This window comes from Eimeria maxima, genomic scaffold, assembly GCF_000499605.1.
Source record: "Eimeria maxima Weybridge genomic scaffold, Emw_scaff517, whole genome shotgun sequence".
Lineage (NCBI taxonomy): Eukaryota > Apicomplexa > Conoidasida > Eucoccidiorida > Eimeriidae > Eimeria > Eimeria maxima.
In genome coordinates this window covers 9,832-24,126 of record NW_013566565.1, presented here as the reverse complement: position 1 = coordinate 24,126, position 14,295 = coordinate 9,832, and the positions used below count along the sequence as shown (strand labels likewise).

The window sequence follows — 14,295 nt, the reverse complement described above, 5'->3', positions numbered from 1 at the left end:
TATATATATATATATATATATATCTGCAGTAGGTCAGCTGCTGACGCACGTGCATCCCTCCAACCCCCAAAGCAGACGCAGATAGCGCCAGCAGCAGCATTCGTTTGAGTTCCGTTCGACAGATGCCTTTTGAGGAAAACTTAGGGGATCTAGTTTCTCACCAATCGATCGAATCGTCCCTGTAAGGGCGTCGGGGTGTATGCTGAAGATATCTGCCACAGACAGCTGAGGCAACTCCCCTGGAGGCACTAACCGCAGCACCAGTGGCTCGAATAGCGGCCGTAGCACAACACCTAACCGTAGGAGCAACTCGCCAAAGTACGGATGAGCTACTGTCTGAGGGGAGCGCACACACGCAGAGAAAGGAAGACAGAGACAGAGACAAATACAGGGATAGAGATATCGTGTATTGTGCATTGGCCTCTATCTCCGTATCAATTTCTCTATCCCTGTATTTGAGATAGAGAGAGGCCAATGAACGGAGAAACAATACACAGGCAGACAAAGAGGCAACGAAAAAGGAAGGACCGACAGACAGAAAGAACAACAGCCAGCACAGTGACGGGCGCAGAGGACAGTCGCAGCTGTGACTGCCGTTGCAAGAGTGGCAGAGGTGGCAGGAGCATGTAGTTTCTGTTGTATTTAGAACTGGCCATCATTCCATCAATAAGTTGTTGGCGTAGACACCAGATCCTCAAAACAAGCATGTATTGTTTGCCACTACAACTACATTGAGCCTCAGGAGCATCTCGAGTATACAAACAAGTGTCCGTAACTTCGAGTAGACCCAACGTAAGCGCAGCAGGTCCCGAAGGATGGGCATTGTCTAGTGGTTATGACGCTCGCCTCACACGCGAGAGATGCCGCGTTAGATCCCCGTTGTACTAGACCTCGTGGGGGATGCCTTTAAGTGCACTCTAATATTTACTCTGTTGCTACTGTTGTTGTTGTTACTGTTGTTGCTATTTGCGCTGCTGCTGCTATTGATGCTCTTTCTATTGATACAGTTGCTACTGTTTCAGTAAGCCGTCTGCGTAAGCTGTCCAGCTGTATGCTGCCCTATGTGTGGGCTCTACGGGTTCAGTAATGATGTACAGCAACCCTACTGTGTGCTGTTTCCTAGTGAAGCTGTTGAGGTCATAAGGAGGTTTTCTCCCATTCAACTTTCCTTCTTTCCCAAAACCTCAACGGAGACAGCCAAAGACGGCTCACGTGCGCAGCGGGGAAGTGAGAAGCAGTTAAGATCCTCAACGCCTGTCTCTCCGATTCAAAATAAGCTGGAGACAGCAACACCAAAGCCTTCACAAAACCAGCTGGAAGCATTTCACACAACTCCGCAGCCACCAAACCCCCGAAGGAATGCCCCACCTGCAGCAACGAAGAACAAGCAAGCAGGTGTCCTCCCCCTCAATAAAATGCTTTCCCCTCTCTCCACAAACGCTTATCCTATTTCCTTTCCCCACAAAGTGTTGTCTCCTCTCCCACTCTCAATACAAATGCTGTCTCCTTTCTCGGTCTCCAACACACAAATACTGTTCCCTCCTCCACTCTCAACAACACATTCATTGTCTTCTCTCGTGTTTTCACCCCGACAAAGCGTCGCCTTTAGGCGCTGCGGCACTCGCGGGACCTCAGGCGTGCAAGGAGACAGCAGAAGCCACACGCACACACTAGCATGCGCTAACGCAGCAACAGGGCAGTATGGGAGGGTCTCCTGCCTCCTCAGTTACTGTCTCGAGGGCCCTCCTGTCTCTCCTTCTACACTTTAAAATGCAGATGGTTCATTTCTTGTGTCTCTACTGCCGCAGTCTCTATCCCCTTCGCTGGCCCTAGGAATGCCTCCTATTTCTTGGTGCTGTTAGCAGGGCGTCAACTCGCTTGTTTTTGCCGAGGGACCCGTCTCCTTCCTTTTACGCCTTTTTCGACCGACCAGGTGTACAGAAGTGAAGCCGTTAGCCAAAATCAGATCCCGCATTATCGCCTCTGCCTGCGAAGCACCGCAGCGTGACAGCTACTATCTAGCCCACTGTGGCCCCGCTAGCTGGCCGTGTAGCTAGGTGGCGGGCTAGCTATATGGCTATCTATCAGCCGCTCCCTCTTCGGGCTTGTCTGCGGGCTTGTGAAGACCATTGCACTGGGAGCCAACGGAGTACCTCTAGGAGATAGAACGCCGAAAGAAAAAAGGCACAAGATAAGTAGGGATTGCTTGCCTGCTCTCTCCTGGAGTAATTCTGAGTTGAGGGAATGGAGGCACTCTTTCCGTAGCCCAGAAGGTCAACGCAGAAGAAGCTGTACCTCCCGCGCTCGTCTCCATCATCCGGGCCTTCAGGTCGGTTCCCGCGGGGGAGCCCCCCTTCTCCCGTATCTGGAAAGAGGACTCGAATGACTTCTGCAAAGAAGTACCCGCTCATGCAAATGCCGTGTATGAGGACTACCCTCTCGGGGCCTTTTCCTGAAAACCACAACACGTAGCACCAGCGAATACACAAGTGCACTGTCAACAACAGCAGTGAAGGCGCAGATATGATCCTGATGGATATCCTGTTAGGCGACCCCCTAGCGCGATACCAGGAGGCGATGCAAGGAGAGACTCTCGGATCGCAGAGGGCCTTACCAACTTGTGTGTAGTGCAGTCTCTGGTGGAGGGGACATGGGGGAACTTTTACAGTGAGTGGCCCTTCTGAGGCGTCTCCTTTGCTTCCTCGTCTGCGGCTACATTTGGGGCATCCCTGAGTCGGTTTAGTTCTGCTGAGGAAGTCGAGGGAGACTTCGTGCACTTCATGAGCTCGCGCAGTCTCCGAGTCAGGAAGGGCAGCAGCAGGAGCAGCAGAGAAGGGGTGCAACAGCAGCGCGTGCGAATCATAGGGAGGGTCTAAAGGAGACAATCGCTGCCTCTGTCGTTGCGTTTCCCGCCTCTTCCTGCTGATGCTCCCCCCTCTCCGGCTCTCGCGAAATCCCACAGCGCTCTTCCAGTCTTCTTCTGAATGGGACGGTAGGTCCCCTGGATATGCACCAACGGGAGCGGAAGGAGAATCCGATCCTGGCAGATGCTCCCAGAGCCCCATATGGGCGGTACAACTTGGAGAAGCCCACCCATCACATGCTCCAGCCAGAGGCCAACGGCAGGAGTGTCCCAGCAGCGCAAGGCTGTTGTTGCTCAAATTCGACACTGCTGCTGCTGCTGCCTCCCCTGTTATCTCTGCCTCCTCTCCCCCATCCTCCGAACAGACAAGAGCCGAAGGGGTATCGGGGACCCCCAGAGGAATGCGGGTGGCTCCCTTTCTGCCACAAGGAAAATGTATCTTTAGAGGATCCCCGGAGGGGGCCCTTCCTGAGACCTCAGCGGTACATGCAGGGTGGCCGCAGAAACCGAGCTGCGCACCCGTAGACGAGAAGGGGCGATCTGCTGCTGTTCCTTCTGCTGATGCACCTTCTGCTGGTGGTGGTGGCGTCTTTACGTTGAGGTCGTTTGCAGCAGCAGTACTCCTGGGTGATTGTAGCACAGTAAGTGAAGAAGACAGACCTTCCGATGCGAAGCGCTTATTGCGGCGGCGGCGCACAGGGCCCTGCCGCTGCTGCTGTCGCTGCTTCTGCTGTTGTTGGTGCTGGAGGTTCGCTGCTGCACACTTCCAGATGTCCCCGCGCCTGCGACCCATCCCCAGTAGAGGCGCCCACTTCCAGCATTTATTTTCCTTCTCGTGGGCTGCCTCTGTTTCCTCTGCCACTGCCTCTAAATCCTCAAGTAGTGGCAAGTCCGCCAGCTGGAGACAGCCAGACACCAGCAAACCACAGACATCTATGGGGTCAACTCGAAGCTTCCTCCTCCCTACAATCCGGATGAGAGGGATACCGGAGGCAGTGACGGGCCTTTCGGACTGGGGGTCCCTCCAGGCATGAGAAGGGCTCGCAGAAACCCCGTCAGCAGAGCAAGGCGTCTCCCTGTCACCAGCGCAGTGGGCCCCACTGTCAGTAGAGCATGGTCCTCTCCATTCTTGCTGCATGAGTACTCCCTTTGATGGAGGAGCGGCAGAGAGGGGCCCCAGTTGCTCTGTGCACCGAATGGTCGATCGAGCCTTTGCAAGGCGGCAGAGGGCGAGAAGTTCGGCCTGGGAGATGGTGTTGATGATTGTTCGATGCCATTTGAGGTTTATTAAGAAGAGGGAGAAAGAGCTGGTGAGGCGTTCCGGAACAGCAACAAACCCCTCATCTTCGGAAACGGCGCCGCTGCGCGAGCCTGGCTGCTCCAACAAAGAGCCCGTGCGGAAGGGGGCCGCCTCCTCCTGCCCTGGGGACAGCTTTGGGCGTGAGCTGCTGTGTATGGGGAGCCTAACCAGCTGCCAGCGGCGGAGTTGCTGTGGAGGGGGAGGCGGAGTGCAACCAGGTAACCAGCAAGATAAGAAGGAAGACAGCATGCTGCCCACCGGGCCTGTCTAGCACAGCAAGCTGAGAGGAGGAAGAAGCATTAAATGGTTTAAACAATTAAACAAGTGACAAGAATATTGAACTTGCTCTTTCAGGCAGACAAGGATCTGGGTGGTGTCTGCATGATGGGCGACAGCCACCCAGAAAGGTCACCTGCGTATGCGCGAAAAGCTGCTCCTGTAGGCTCAAACTCCATGAAGAGGCCTGGAACGGGTTTGTTTGAAGTATTTATTCACACATGTAACCATTTAATGACTAAAAGTCTATAATGCGTACCTATGGCAGTTCAGAAGCAACTGAGGCGCCGGATACAAACGGCAACGCCAGCTGACCGGTTGGTAGAGACCACCGACCCCAGGGGCAGCAGCACCTGCTGCTGCCGTTTCTACTGCTGCTCCGGTGAACAAACTTCCGCCTCTTTATTTGTGAAGAATTTTCGAATTTCTAGGTTCGATACTTTTGGTGTTGATTGTTAGCCAAGTGGCTTGTTCTTCGTTGCTGCAAGTGTGTGTCCGTGCAGCAAGGCAAGCAGCATAAGGCAACAAACGAGATTTACAACTGGAAGCAAACCTAACTGGAAGATCCCGGTTACAGTGATGTAGCCGCAGCAAAGCACCACCTAACAGCGCAGCACCGGCTCCATGTGTTTCTTCGAAACAGTGGCACAAGGATATGTACGGGTTTGGGGGAACAGCACCCACTTCAGCTCAACAGCCGCTATGCAGCCCGTTGCTGCCTATTCCAAGAAGGGGAGGAGCTTCAGGTGGCACGAGTAGGGAGACAGGGCTTGGGCTTGGCGTTTAGGTCTGGCGAGAGGAGTTGACTGCAGCCACCTACTTGGCAGCCCCACCAACATGCCTGCAGCAGCCAGACAAACTTTCCTACTTCTACCACCAGCCAGCAGCTGAAGGTGTAGCGGATATGAATGTCACCCTACGAGGCGTGGTACCGTCAACTGCTGCAGCAGAGGAGGCAGAGTTATTTATGCCTAATTGCAGATTTCATGTGTGAGTGTGTGGGGTGCTGGCTGGGTGAACAGCGTGAGCCAACCAGCATGACACTACGTTAGAGTTTAAGGCGACCCTCTTATAAATGCTTTCTTGATTAAATTGCTTCACTGAAATCTGCCCTTTGCCAAGTGAGGAACCCTGAGGCAAAGCAGCATCCCCAAAAGGCCCCGCAGTAGCAGCAGAGCTGCTGGTGCTACATCCGCCGCTGCCGCAGCAATAAATGCTGCGGTTTCAGGGCTGAAGTCTACTGGGAAATGGTGTAGGTTTGAGGCTGGTGTCTTCTTCCTCTTTCTGGCAGTGCGCATCGGCGTTTCTCTTTCACTGTCGGCATACATGCAGAAGCTTGTCCTCCAGGTACAACGAGTATCCCCAAATGCTGCCTGCCATATCTGTCTTTACTTGATAAGCGTTGCTACTGTTGCTCCTGAAAAGTCTTAATGCATGCGTTGGCGGTGTGGGTGGCGGGGCATGATGTCAGCTGCCTTGTCCTTCAGCGGGGGGAGAGACGGGGCACTCTGTCTCTTGCTGCCGCACACAGCAGCGAGCCCAAGAGGAACTCGTCGTCGAAAAGAGGGCTTCCTCTGTAGCGCGGCTGTCGGGCTCCCCTGGATGAGGGCTGCGGAGCAGGCTGAGGCCTCTGAGGGGTCTGAGGTTCTCCAGGGTGGCGTGAAGCCTCAGGGGCTGCCTGCGTAGAACGCAGTGCTGCTTCTGCTCTAAGAAGGCTCACAGCTCGAGGGTTATGGGGCACGTCTTCTTCGAAGGATGATTGCATCTGAGCCGCGTACCGAGGCAGCAGGACGTGACCCCTCGAGTCTCCAAATTCTTGAGCAGAGGCGCCGCCTGGAGCTGCTGGGTGTGCAGCGTAGGAAACCGCGGGCCACTCAGGATTGTAGAAACTCCTGGGAGTATCAAGGGTGTCAAACGACTCAAAGAAGTCTTCACGCTCTGCCAGCTCACGCAGAGGCTCGTGCCACCGCTGCCAATAGTGCAGCCTCTCCTGCCGCCGCTGCCGCTGTTGCCTCAACCGCTGATGCTGATGCTGCTGCTGCATCTGCTGATCCTCCTGCCTCTGCTGCCCGCCTAAAAGGGGAGCGGCAACGCCTCCGGGTGCAGCCGCTGCCGCTGCCGCTGCCGCCGTTGCCGCAGCAGCCGCGGGAAGCGGCAGCAGCAAGGGAGAGTGTGCAAACATGCAAGAATCACCCATTGTGCAGATTCCATCTCGGAAGAGCAAGCACACCTCAACACGCTCAGGTCCTTCTAGGGTCACTTGGCTGGCCACTGAAGCTGGCAAAATGCGGCGGGCTCGATCCCTTTCACTCATCTCGGCAGAGTCGTTTTGCAGATAATCTATATTTGTATGGTTTGTTCCCTTATTCGAGTAGTTCCTTCATAGAGCTGAGCTGAACGGCGTAATGGTGGACCCGAGAACTACACTAGGGCGCAGCAAGCCATAGGACGCCAGGGTGACCAGCGGTGTGCACGGCGGACTGGCGCCAGCGAGTTCTTTGCTTTTCATACATTGTAAAGCCGCATGTAGACATATAAATTTTTTCGGCTTGCTCTTTATCATCCTAAATTTGTTTTTTTGAGTTAAAAGTAGGCCCTTTTCCGGAAGATTCAAAACTTGGGGGGCGCTCACCACCACTGCTGCTCTGTGCTACTCGCGCCCTGCATATGGCTCGTCGAATTATCCTCGCGGAATTTACTTTATGTTTCATCTTCTACAGTTTCAACTAAACTTTCTAGCTCATGTGTAGCCCCATCTGACATGCCCACAAGTAGCCTCAGTCGCGAACGATTGGAGCACACCTGGCGCCTAACTACCGGTCCCACGAACTTGCTCACACGCACGCACGCACACACTTGCTCTCTTACACATTAACATAGAGAGCGCCTATGGTTTTTAACACTGCAGCTGAGTTTCTTGAATTCTTGAATTGTCCGCGATTTGACGTTTTCCCATATTCTGGGGCCATAATATCCTCCCACTGTGCAGAAATGGAGGCACTCCGAAGCGTCAACACAGGTTTGTTCTCTTCGTCGTTTGAAGATCGAATTATAAGTATAGAGTGGTGCTGACCCCGCATGTGCAAAAAAATAATCTCTTGCGCGGCTAGCAGAGGCTTGTTCCTCATAAGGCACCCACGAGAGGCTCTTCTGATCTAGAGTGAGGCTACTTCACTAGGCGTGTAACAGGAACTGCATGAACTAGAAAGGTTAGTTGGAGCTGTAGAATATAAAATATGAAATAAATTCGGGTGGGGGAAAAGAAAATAGTGTAAGTTAATTCGACGAGCCACATGCAGAGCGCGAGAAGAAGAGAGCAGCAGTGGTGACTAGCGCCCCCCAAGTTTTGAATATCTCAGAAACGGTCCTATTTTTAACTTAAAAACAACAAATTTAGGATGGTAAAGAGAAAGCCGAGGAAATTTACATGTCTGCAGGCGGCTCTACAATATATGCAAATCAAAGAACTCGCTGGCGTCAGTCCGCTGAGCACGCCGCCGGTCACTCTGGCGTCCCGTGGCTTGCTACGCTATAGTGTCTGTGGGAATATGGGTGTCGCTAAAGTGACCACAGTCGTTGGCTATTAAAATGAGCCGAAGTCTTCAGAAACAAAACGGGGACTCGCAGGCCGCTCCACTGCCCTTCCATCCAACGCGTGCTTTGACGCCGCATTAGATAAACTAGTAGTTCCACACCAAAGGCAGTGGGCCTCGGGCTTGGCACTACTCAAGTCCCTTGATCCCTAGCTGCAATGTGCATGCACATAACGGCTGCGGTGTACACTAAAACGGCAGCGGTGGTGTACATGCATAGGTGTGGTGTACGTACACGAGGCCTCAGCGGCTCAGCGCTGGACGCCCGCGCGACCCGTGTAGGCCCTTATGCGGGGCACAGTATACACTTGAGGGGCGGGCGATCGAGGGAGCTGCATCTGCATGCACAAAATGGAGACAAAAACAAGCACAAGCACCAAGATAACTGACGTCTTGTTGCTTCCTCCTTCCTGCATTGCCCAGCACTTTGGAGGCAACTCTATTCATGTATCCGTGCAGGCGTCATGCATGCAGGGAAAAGGGTTTCTCCGTCTTACTTGCTCCCATGCGGGTTGTTGGGGGATGCGAGGGGGAGGAGCAGCAAAACAATGCTTGAGATACTGGCCGAAAATGCACGCATCGCCAGGGGGCTCGACCTCTTGGATTTCAACGCCGCAGCGGTTCCCAGTATCTGAGGCTAAAGGGTACGCAGGACTAACAAGGATATCTACAGGGGCCCCTCCTCTTTCCACCCGTCTGCCTGTCCCTGCTGCTGAGCGTCTGGGGCCACATGTCGAAGCAAAGCAACAGCTAGAGCTTTCCTGCGGGTTGGCGTCTCCTGCCACAAATGTTGCTGCACCTGATGATGCTTCTGCTACTGCTGCGTGCACCTCTTTCAGAGACGCACCGTACGCACCGTCAGCAGGCTGGAGACCCCCAGAGTCCAAGGCTGGAGACCGCCCCTCCGTTATATACACCGTCGGTTTCCCGTCTTCTCCATTTCGCGCAAAGTTTAATACCACAGGAAGCCCAGTCGGAGTCGACAGCACTGCAGCAGAGGAAGCAGCAAATAGCTCAGGTCCGCACGGTTCTAGATACCTTCACAGACATACGGGCCCAATTAACAAGGCACCACCCCTCGCACCAGAAGCTACAGAAAGGTTTACCAGCATAATAAATAGTGTAATAGTAAAGGAGAGTAACGTAGATTACAACGGAACAGAACAGGACGGAACGAAACGGACTGGAACGGAAAAGAGCTGAGTATAGTATTATACTACATTGTACTGCATTGTACTACAGTATAATATCATATGTACTACAGTATAATGCAGTTTAGTACAGTTAAATATATTACAGTATAATATAGTAAATAGCCTCCCCAGGTGTGTCTGAGACGCACCTGCCTTGAACTCGCTTCCGGAGAGGTCTCGTTCTTGAGGCAACGCCTGTTCATGGACGAGCACGTCGTCGATGTATACTTCAACGCTGTTCTTCTGGGAGCTTTCTCCTCCTCTGTCGTCAGCGACATACCGAATCTTCACCCGCGGCTCAGCTGCACAGGCGGTGGTCGCCCCTTCCCCATGTCTAACCGCGCACACAGCTTGAGGAGACCCCGCCGTCGGTGGGCCCACCGAGGGCCTCCCGGAGTCTCCTGACCCTGTGCAGACACAAGCACCCTTCTCTGCACAAGGTCGCTACCTGCTGAGCCCTCGGAGGAGCAGTGATTGTCGATAAGAGACACCTGAGTAAGCGGGTATGTTGAACCCAACCCATCCTGCGTATTCGTATTGCAAGCGGATCGGGTTCTTTGAAGAGTTCGGTTAGCTGGCTCGCGTGAGCTAGCTAGCTGGTGTGACATGGATAGTTGCTGTGAGCTACCTCGCCCTTTTGAGCGGGGAGTACACAGCAGGCTTACAGGTTCCGGCTAAGGCTTCATGCCTTTCTGTTGCTGCGGGGCGTTGCTGAGATGGAGTCTGAATGGAGACGTCGACAGCACGTTGGGCTACAGGTGCCCATTTGTCTTGGGCCCCCCCCGAGGAACCAGCTGCTGCTGGAGGGTGGCTCCCCGAGCAGCAGCTGCGCAAAGAACGACCGTCTCTCGCGCTGTTGTTTGCTGCAGCAACCCAGGTCAATCGGCACAAGAAGAGGCATTTTCATTGCAAGCCTGTCCAAGATAGACTGCAGCAGCAGCAGCGAGCTGGCAGGAGAAGCAGATTTGAGCGTTCTGGGCACAAGCCTCTGACGTCTACGGTGTACGTACAGAGCATATGCGCGTTTGGGCGTCGTCGGTGCAGAGGAAACACTTGCGGCCCCAGCGGGTACAGCTCATATCGGTTTTCTTCCGAATCAAACAGTGTCACTGTTTTCTTGCTGGGCCTTCCGGGCACTATACGGGGTGCAGGGTGCGGAGCAGACAAAAAACAACAGGGGGGGCAGCTCACGCTGTCTAGAGTCGATCCCCTGGCGGGGGGCCCGTAGTACAGAGGAGGGCCCGGATACTCCACAGGGGCTGCACAGAATCGCATTTCAACCTTTTGCATCCTCCATGTGCTTCTGGCTCCAGTAAGCAGCAACCCCAGACCATGCAAGCACCGCCTATGAAATTAGAGCAGGTGCCATTCTGAATAAACTCTCCCTAGCCAGCCCCAGCGTGCCGCGCCGGCGTTTCCATGCAGGCCACTTCACCGCAACTACAGGCCGTTTTTCGGTACCTAACTGGCAGTGTAGAGACAGCAGAGGACCCACCTTCTGCTACTGGACGCCGCATTGGGTCCACATTCCAGAGAGCAAAGGGGTCTAGAAAGCCGTTGTTGGAGGCAGCGACCTGCCGCGCTTCAATAGGAGTTTTTGCGGGCTTTTGCAGACGTGTTTTGTTAGCAAAGTACTTGTCCCCCATTTGAGCCATATGTAGCACCAGTTGAGTCTGTGTACAAACACCATCGAGAACCCACGAGCAAAATCGGTGTCAGTAAAGCGAGCGAGCTGAGTTACACAGGACGCGGGAGAGCAAACGACCAGCTCGTCGTAAAGGTCTAGTGAAGACCCTGTGGCTGCTGCTGCACACCTGTCTTAGCCTCTGAATCAAACTGGGCATCCAAATCTTCACCTTCTCCTCCGTAGATATCACCCAACAGGCTGCTAACAATGCCCTGCATGCAACCCATCCAGGTACAATCTAGACAGAGGGAATTATCTCGCTTGAAAGACAGGGAGACGTCTGCCTGTGCCCCTTTCTCAACGGAGATACTCGTGCAGAAAGCTGAAATACATATACCTATATATAAAAATATCCATATGCCTACTCATATGCATAGATCTATACATACGTGTGCCTTTGGGCTTACTCGAACATGTCAACAAAATGCTGAGCTCTTGTGGGTCCTTCTTCTTTCAACGCCATGACATAAGGTCCCAATGACATGCATGCAACGGCGAAGACGGCGACAGCGGGCCCCCCAAGGAAGTGCTCTACCTCCTGCTCTACCCAAACCACTCTGCGGGAAGGCTCGACTCCTGCTTCCTACACCAGCCAGACAAGAGACGCACAGAGACTGAGAAGATAAGCAAGCGCGCCAACAGACGAAGTGTGCACCCAAATAATAAACAAACTCAGTGAATAAGGTGTCCAAACACCGCGATACACAGGACTGCACCGCAAAAGACAAGGGAATCGGGACTTCTCAAGGGGCTTCAAGGAGCACCTCTGAAAGCTTTGTAAAATAATCGGTGGCATACAACTTCAGCAATTCGCGACCTGTAGGGCTGTCCGAACGCTGAGGCACTGCCACCCCCTCGAGGCACTCACGGATTCTCGGCAGCAAATGATCAACTGAAGGCAACGCACAGACCATGTGCATACAAGTACTTGAAAAATGAATACAGCCTAGCAACATGAAAAAGGAAATAACACCAGCTAGGAATCGGAGAAAAACAAATCAACCCACGAACAAGCAACAAACATTCTCAAAAACGAAAGATAAACAAATGCACGCATGGCAAGCACATGGAAAAAGCACAGATGCTAATAGGCACGCAGGACGCGGAGGCCTGATGCTTGCCCCTCTGTCTGCTTAGTAGATCAAATAAACGATAATATATGGTAGGCTTTGTCTTGCAGCATAACCCTTGCAAGAAGAGGAAAACACTTTAACATTTAAGGCCGTCTTGCAAGAGGCAGCTCACATTTGTAACCAAAGAGTTCCTGCAAATCCTGCAGCAGCGCATTGTCTTCGTGGAGGCGCTCAGTCCGCAGTCTGAGAAGACAGGTATGTGGTAATGGAGACATCTTAAACACGATACACGCAAATGGAAGCCAGTAAGCACAAATACAGAGCCACTCAAAAGCTCGTACACTAGGTGCCCAAAGCCAAGCGCGTGTGCGCAGGCCACGCCTTTGCTACATAAACGGAGAAAGCACCACACAGGAGACACCCTGATATAAAATGATGCCTTAATAGTCATAAAACTCAGGTAGTGGGACCCCGTAAGCATAAAGAGGCAAGGAGTGGGGTAGCACATGGCGGAACTCGAAGAGGTAGCCAGGTTCAACGTAGTAACCTACGATGACAGAGAAAGTAACAGGAGGCAGCTGTTAGCATGCCCTCGTGCAGCATATGTACCTTTGCGTCCAAAAGATGTGCTCCACAAGGACAGGCATCCACTTGTATAGGTTTTCAGTGTCGGGGCTTCGGCAGCAGAAGCCGACGCACGCCTTAACATACTTGGCGACAGCCAGACGGGTGGGCAGGCTCTGAGCAGCCGCGAGATAGCTTTTCCCAAAGAGGAAAAGCGCGGCGAGAGAGCAAACTCGCTCCGTCCTTCGGCGAGCCCACAGTACCCGCAGCGCCTCGGGCTCCACCCGCATGTCCTGAGGCATCCCGAAGGCTTTCGATGCCTCTGGATACATCTCATAGAAATGCATTTCTGAGACAATATCTAACGTCTTGCCCCCCAACACCACCAGCTTCTCGTACAACCTACAGACAACGTATGCAAAACACGCACTGTCAACACAACCTTAGTGTCTCTGGAGACATAGTGGCCGACCGGACAAAAACAGAGCTCCCACGGCCAAGAAAAAAAACACCACAGGATAAGAAAACACAACGGCTGACAGAAGAGAGGACAGGAGATAAACGGGACAACAAGGGCAGCAGAGGGTGGGCGGAGAAGAAGAGACAAGGAGTCTGGCAAACTCTTTCTCTCCTCGCCTCCGCAAGAACACCAACTGCAGAGGATTGTAAAGAAAGGAGACAAGAATCAATAGAGTGAGAAGGATGGACAGGAGAGAGTTGACAGAAGACAGCGGCGAGAAGACAGTCGACAAGGGCCAGTGGCAAGTAGAGAAGAGGCAGCTAGGAGTGGGAAGGGGACAGCAGGGAGAGAGGAGGAAACAACATAGGGTGGAAATAATGAAGCAGATGGTCAATAGGAGACAAAACAGAGGAGGAACACTGGCGAGGGTACAATAGCGTGTGCCGTGGCGCGTCGTGTCTGTGTGCAGAAGAGACAGTCATTCGTTTACCCCGGGCCCCCATTGGCAACATCTGTGAAGCAGGCCTGAAAGTCCGCCTGGGACAGCTGAAGTGGCAAGAAACCGAACCAATTGGAGAGATCAAACCACGTGCAACAGCGTTTCTCGCTGCAGAGTTTCTGTGCCCCCCTTCTTCTACGGTGTCTTCCATATGGCTGCTCTGTGTCCGTTGTCTCCCCTTCAGAACTGTCTCCAACTAGATCAGACACAGAATCTGCTGCTCCTGCTTCTGCGGCGGCGGCGGCGGCTTCCTCTGCCTCGCCTACAGGGCAATTCCGCTCGTGGCGGATCCCCTCTGCGTAGACAGGCATCGCCTGCTGATGCTGTTGATGCTGCACTTTGTTGCTGTTGGCACCTGCTGTTTCCTCGTGTCTTTTCTGCTGCTTTCCCTGCAGTTATTTGCTGCTGATGCGTCTGCTTGCCGGTGAAACATCGAATTGCAGCTGCTAAGGGCGTGAGGCACCCGGCCCGCTTCTAAAGCGCGGCGTCTACGGGGCGTAGTACACAAAGGGAGCAGACGGAAGGAAGGCAAGCTCGGCAATTTGCTCGTTTCTCTTTTATTTGTTTGGACGATCAAGATGATGAGCTCTTTGTTCTGATTTCAATTCTGCTCCGCAGACCGCTGGGCGCCCTGGAGGAGACCGTCGTCGGTCTGCTTCTTTTCCAGCAACGAAGCGCGGGCAAAAGGGGGCACACACAGCATAACTTAATCCTTAAACTCAGGCAACTGCCAGATGACCTTATTTTCAGGTGCAAAGGCAAGAAAGAAGGATCTCCCCCTGTTGCT

The 14,295-nt window shown here is 53.3% G+C and overlaps 3 protein-coding genes across 3 annotated transcripts; all 3 read right to left on the bottom strand.

Annotated features, from left to right (window-relative positions):
- Positions 1 to 2,037: 2,037 nt before the first annotated feature.
- EMWEY_00036190 (hypothetical protein, conserved) lies at positions 2,038 to 4,412 on the bottom strand (the record flags this gene model as incomplete). Its single annotated transcript, XM_013482112.1, has 3 exons — positions 2,038 to 2,155; positions 2,296 to 2,452; positions 2,615 to 4,412. 3 exons carry the CDS (start codon positions 4,410 to 4,412, stop codon positions 2,038 to 2,040), a joined length of 2,073 nt encoding a protein of 690 aa, XP_013337566.1.
- Positions 4,413 to 5,922: 1,510 nt separating this feature from the next.
- On the bottom strand, positions 5,923 to 6,753 carry EMWEY_00036180 (hypothetical protein, conserved; the record flags this gene model as incomplete). The annotated part of the gene is made up of 1 exon (XM_013482111.1): positions 5,923 to 6,753. One exon carries the CDS (start codon positions 6,751 to 6,753, stop codon positions 5,923 to 5,925), a length of 831 nt encoding a protein of 276 aa, XP_013337565.1.
- A 1,530-nt stretch (positions 6,754 to 8,283) lies between these two features.
- On the bottom strand, positions 8,284 to 13,819 carry EMWEY_00036170 (hypothetical protein, conserved; the record flags this gene model as incomplete). Its single annotated transcript, XM_013482110.1, has 12 exons — positions 8,284 to 8,370; positions 8,530 to 9,020; positions 9,375 to 9,632; positions 9,891 to 10,088; positions 10,236 to 10,484; positions 10,721 to 10,898; positions 11,040 to 11,124; positions 11,320 to 11,495; positions 11,677 to 11,804; positions 12,158 to 12,228; positions 12,595 to 12,951; positions 13,500 to 13,819. 12 exons carry the CDS (start codon positions 13,817 to 13,819, stop codon positions 8,284 to 8,286), a joined length of 2,598 nt encoding a protein of 865 aa, XP_013337564.1.
- Positions 13,820 to 14,295: the final 476 nt, after the last annotated feature.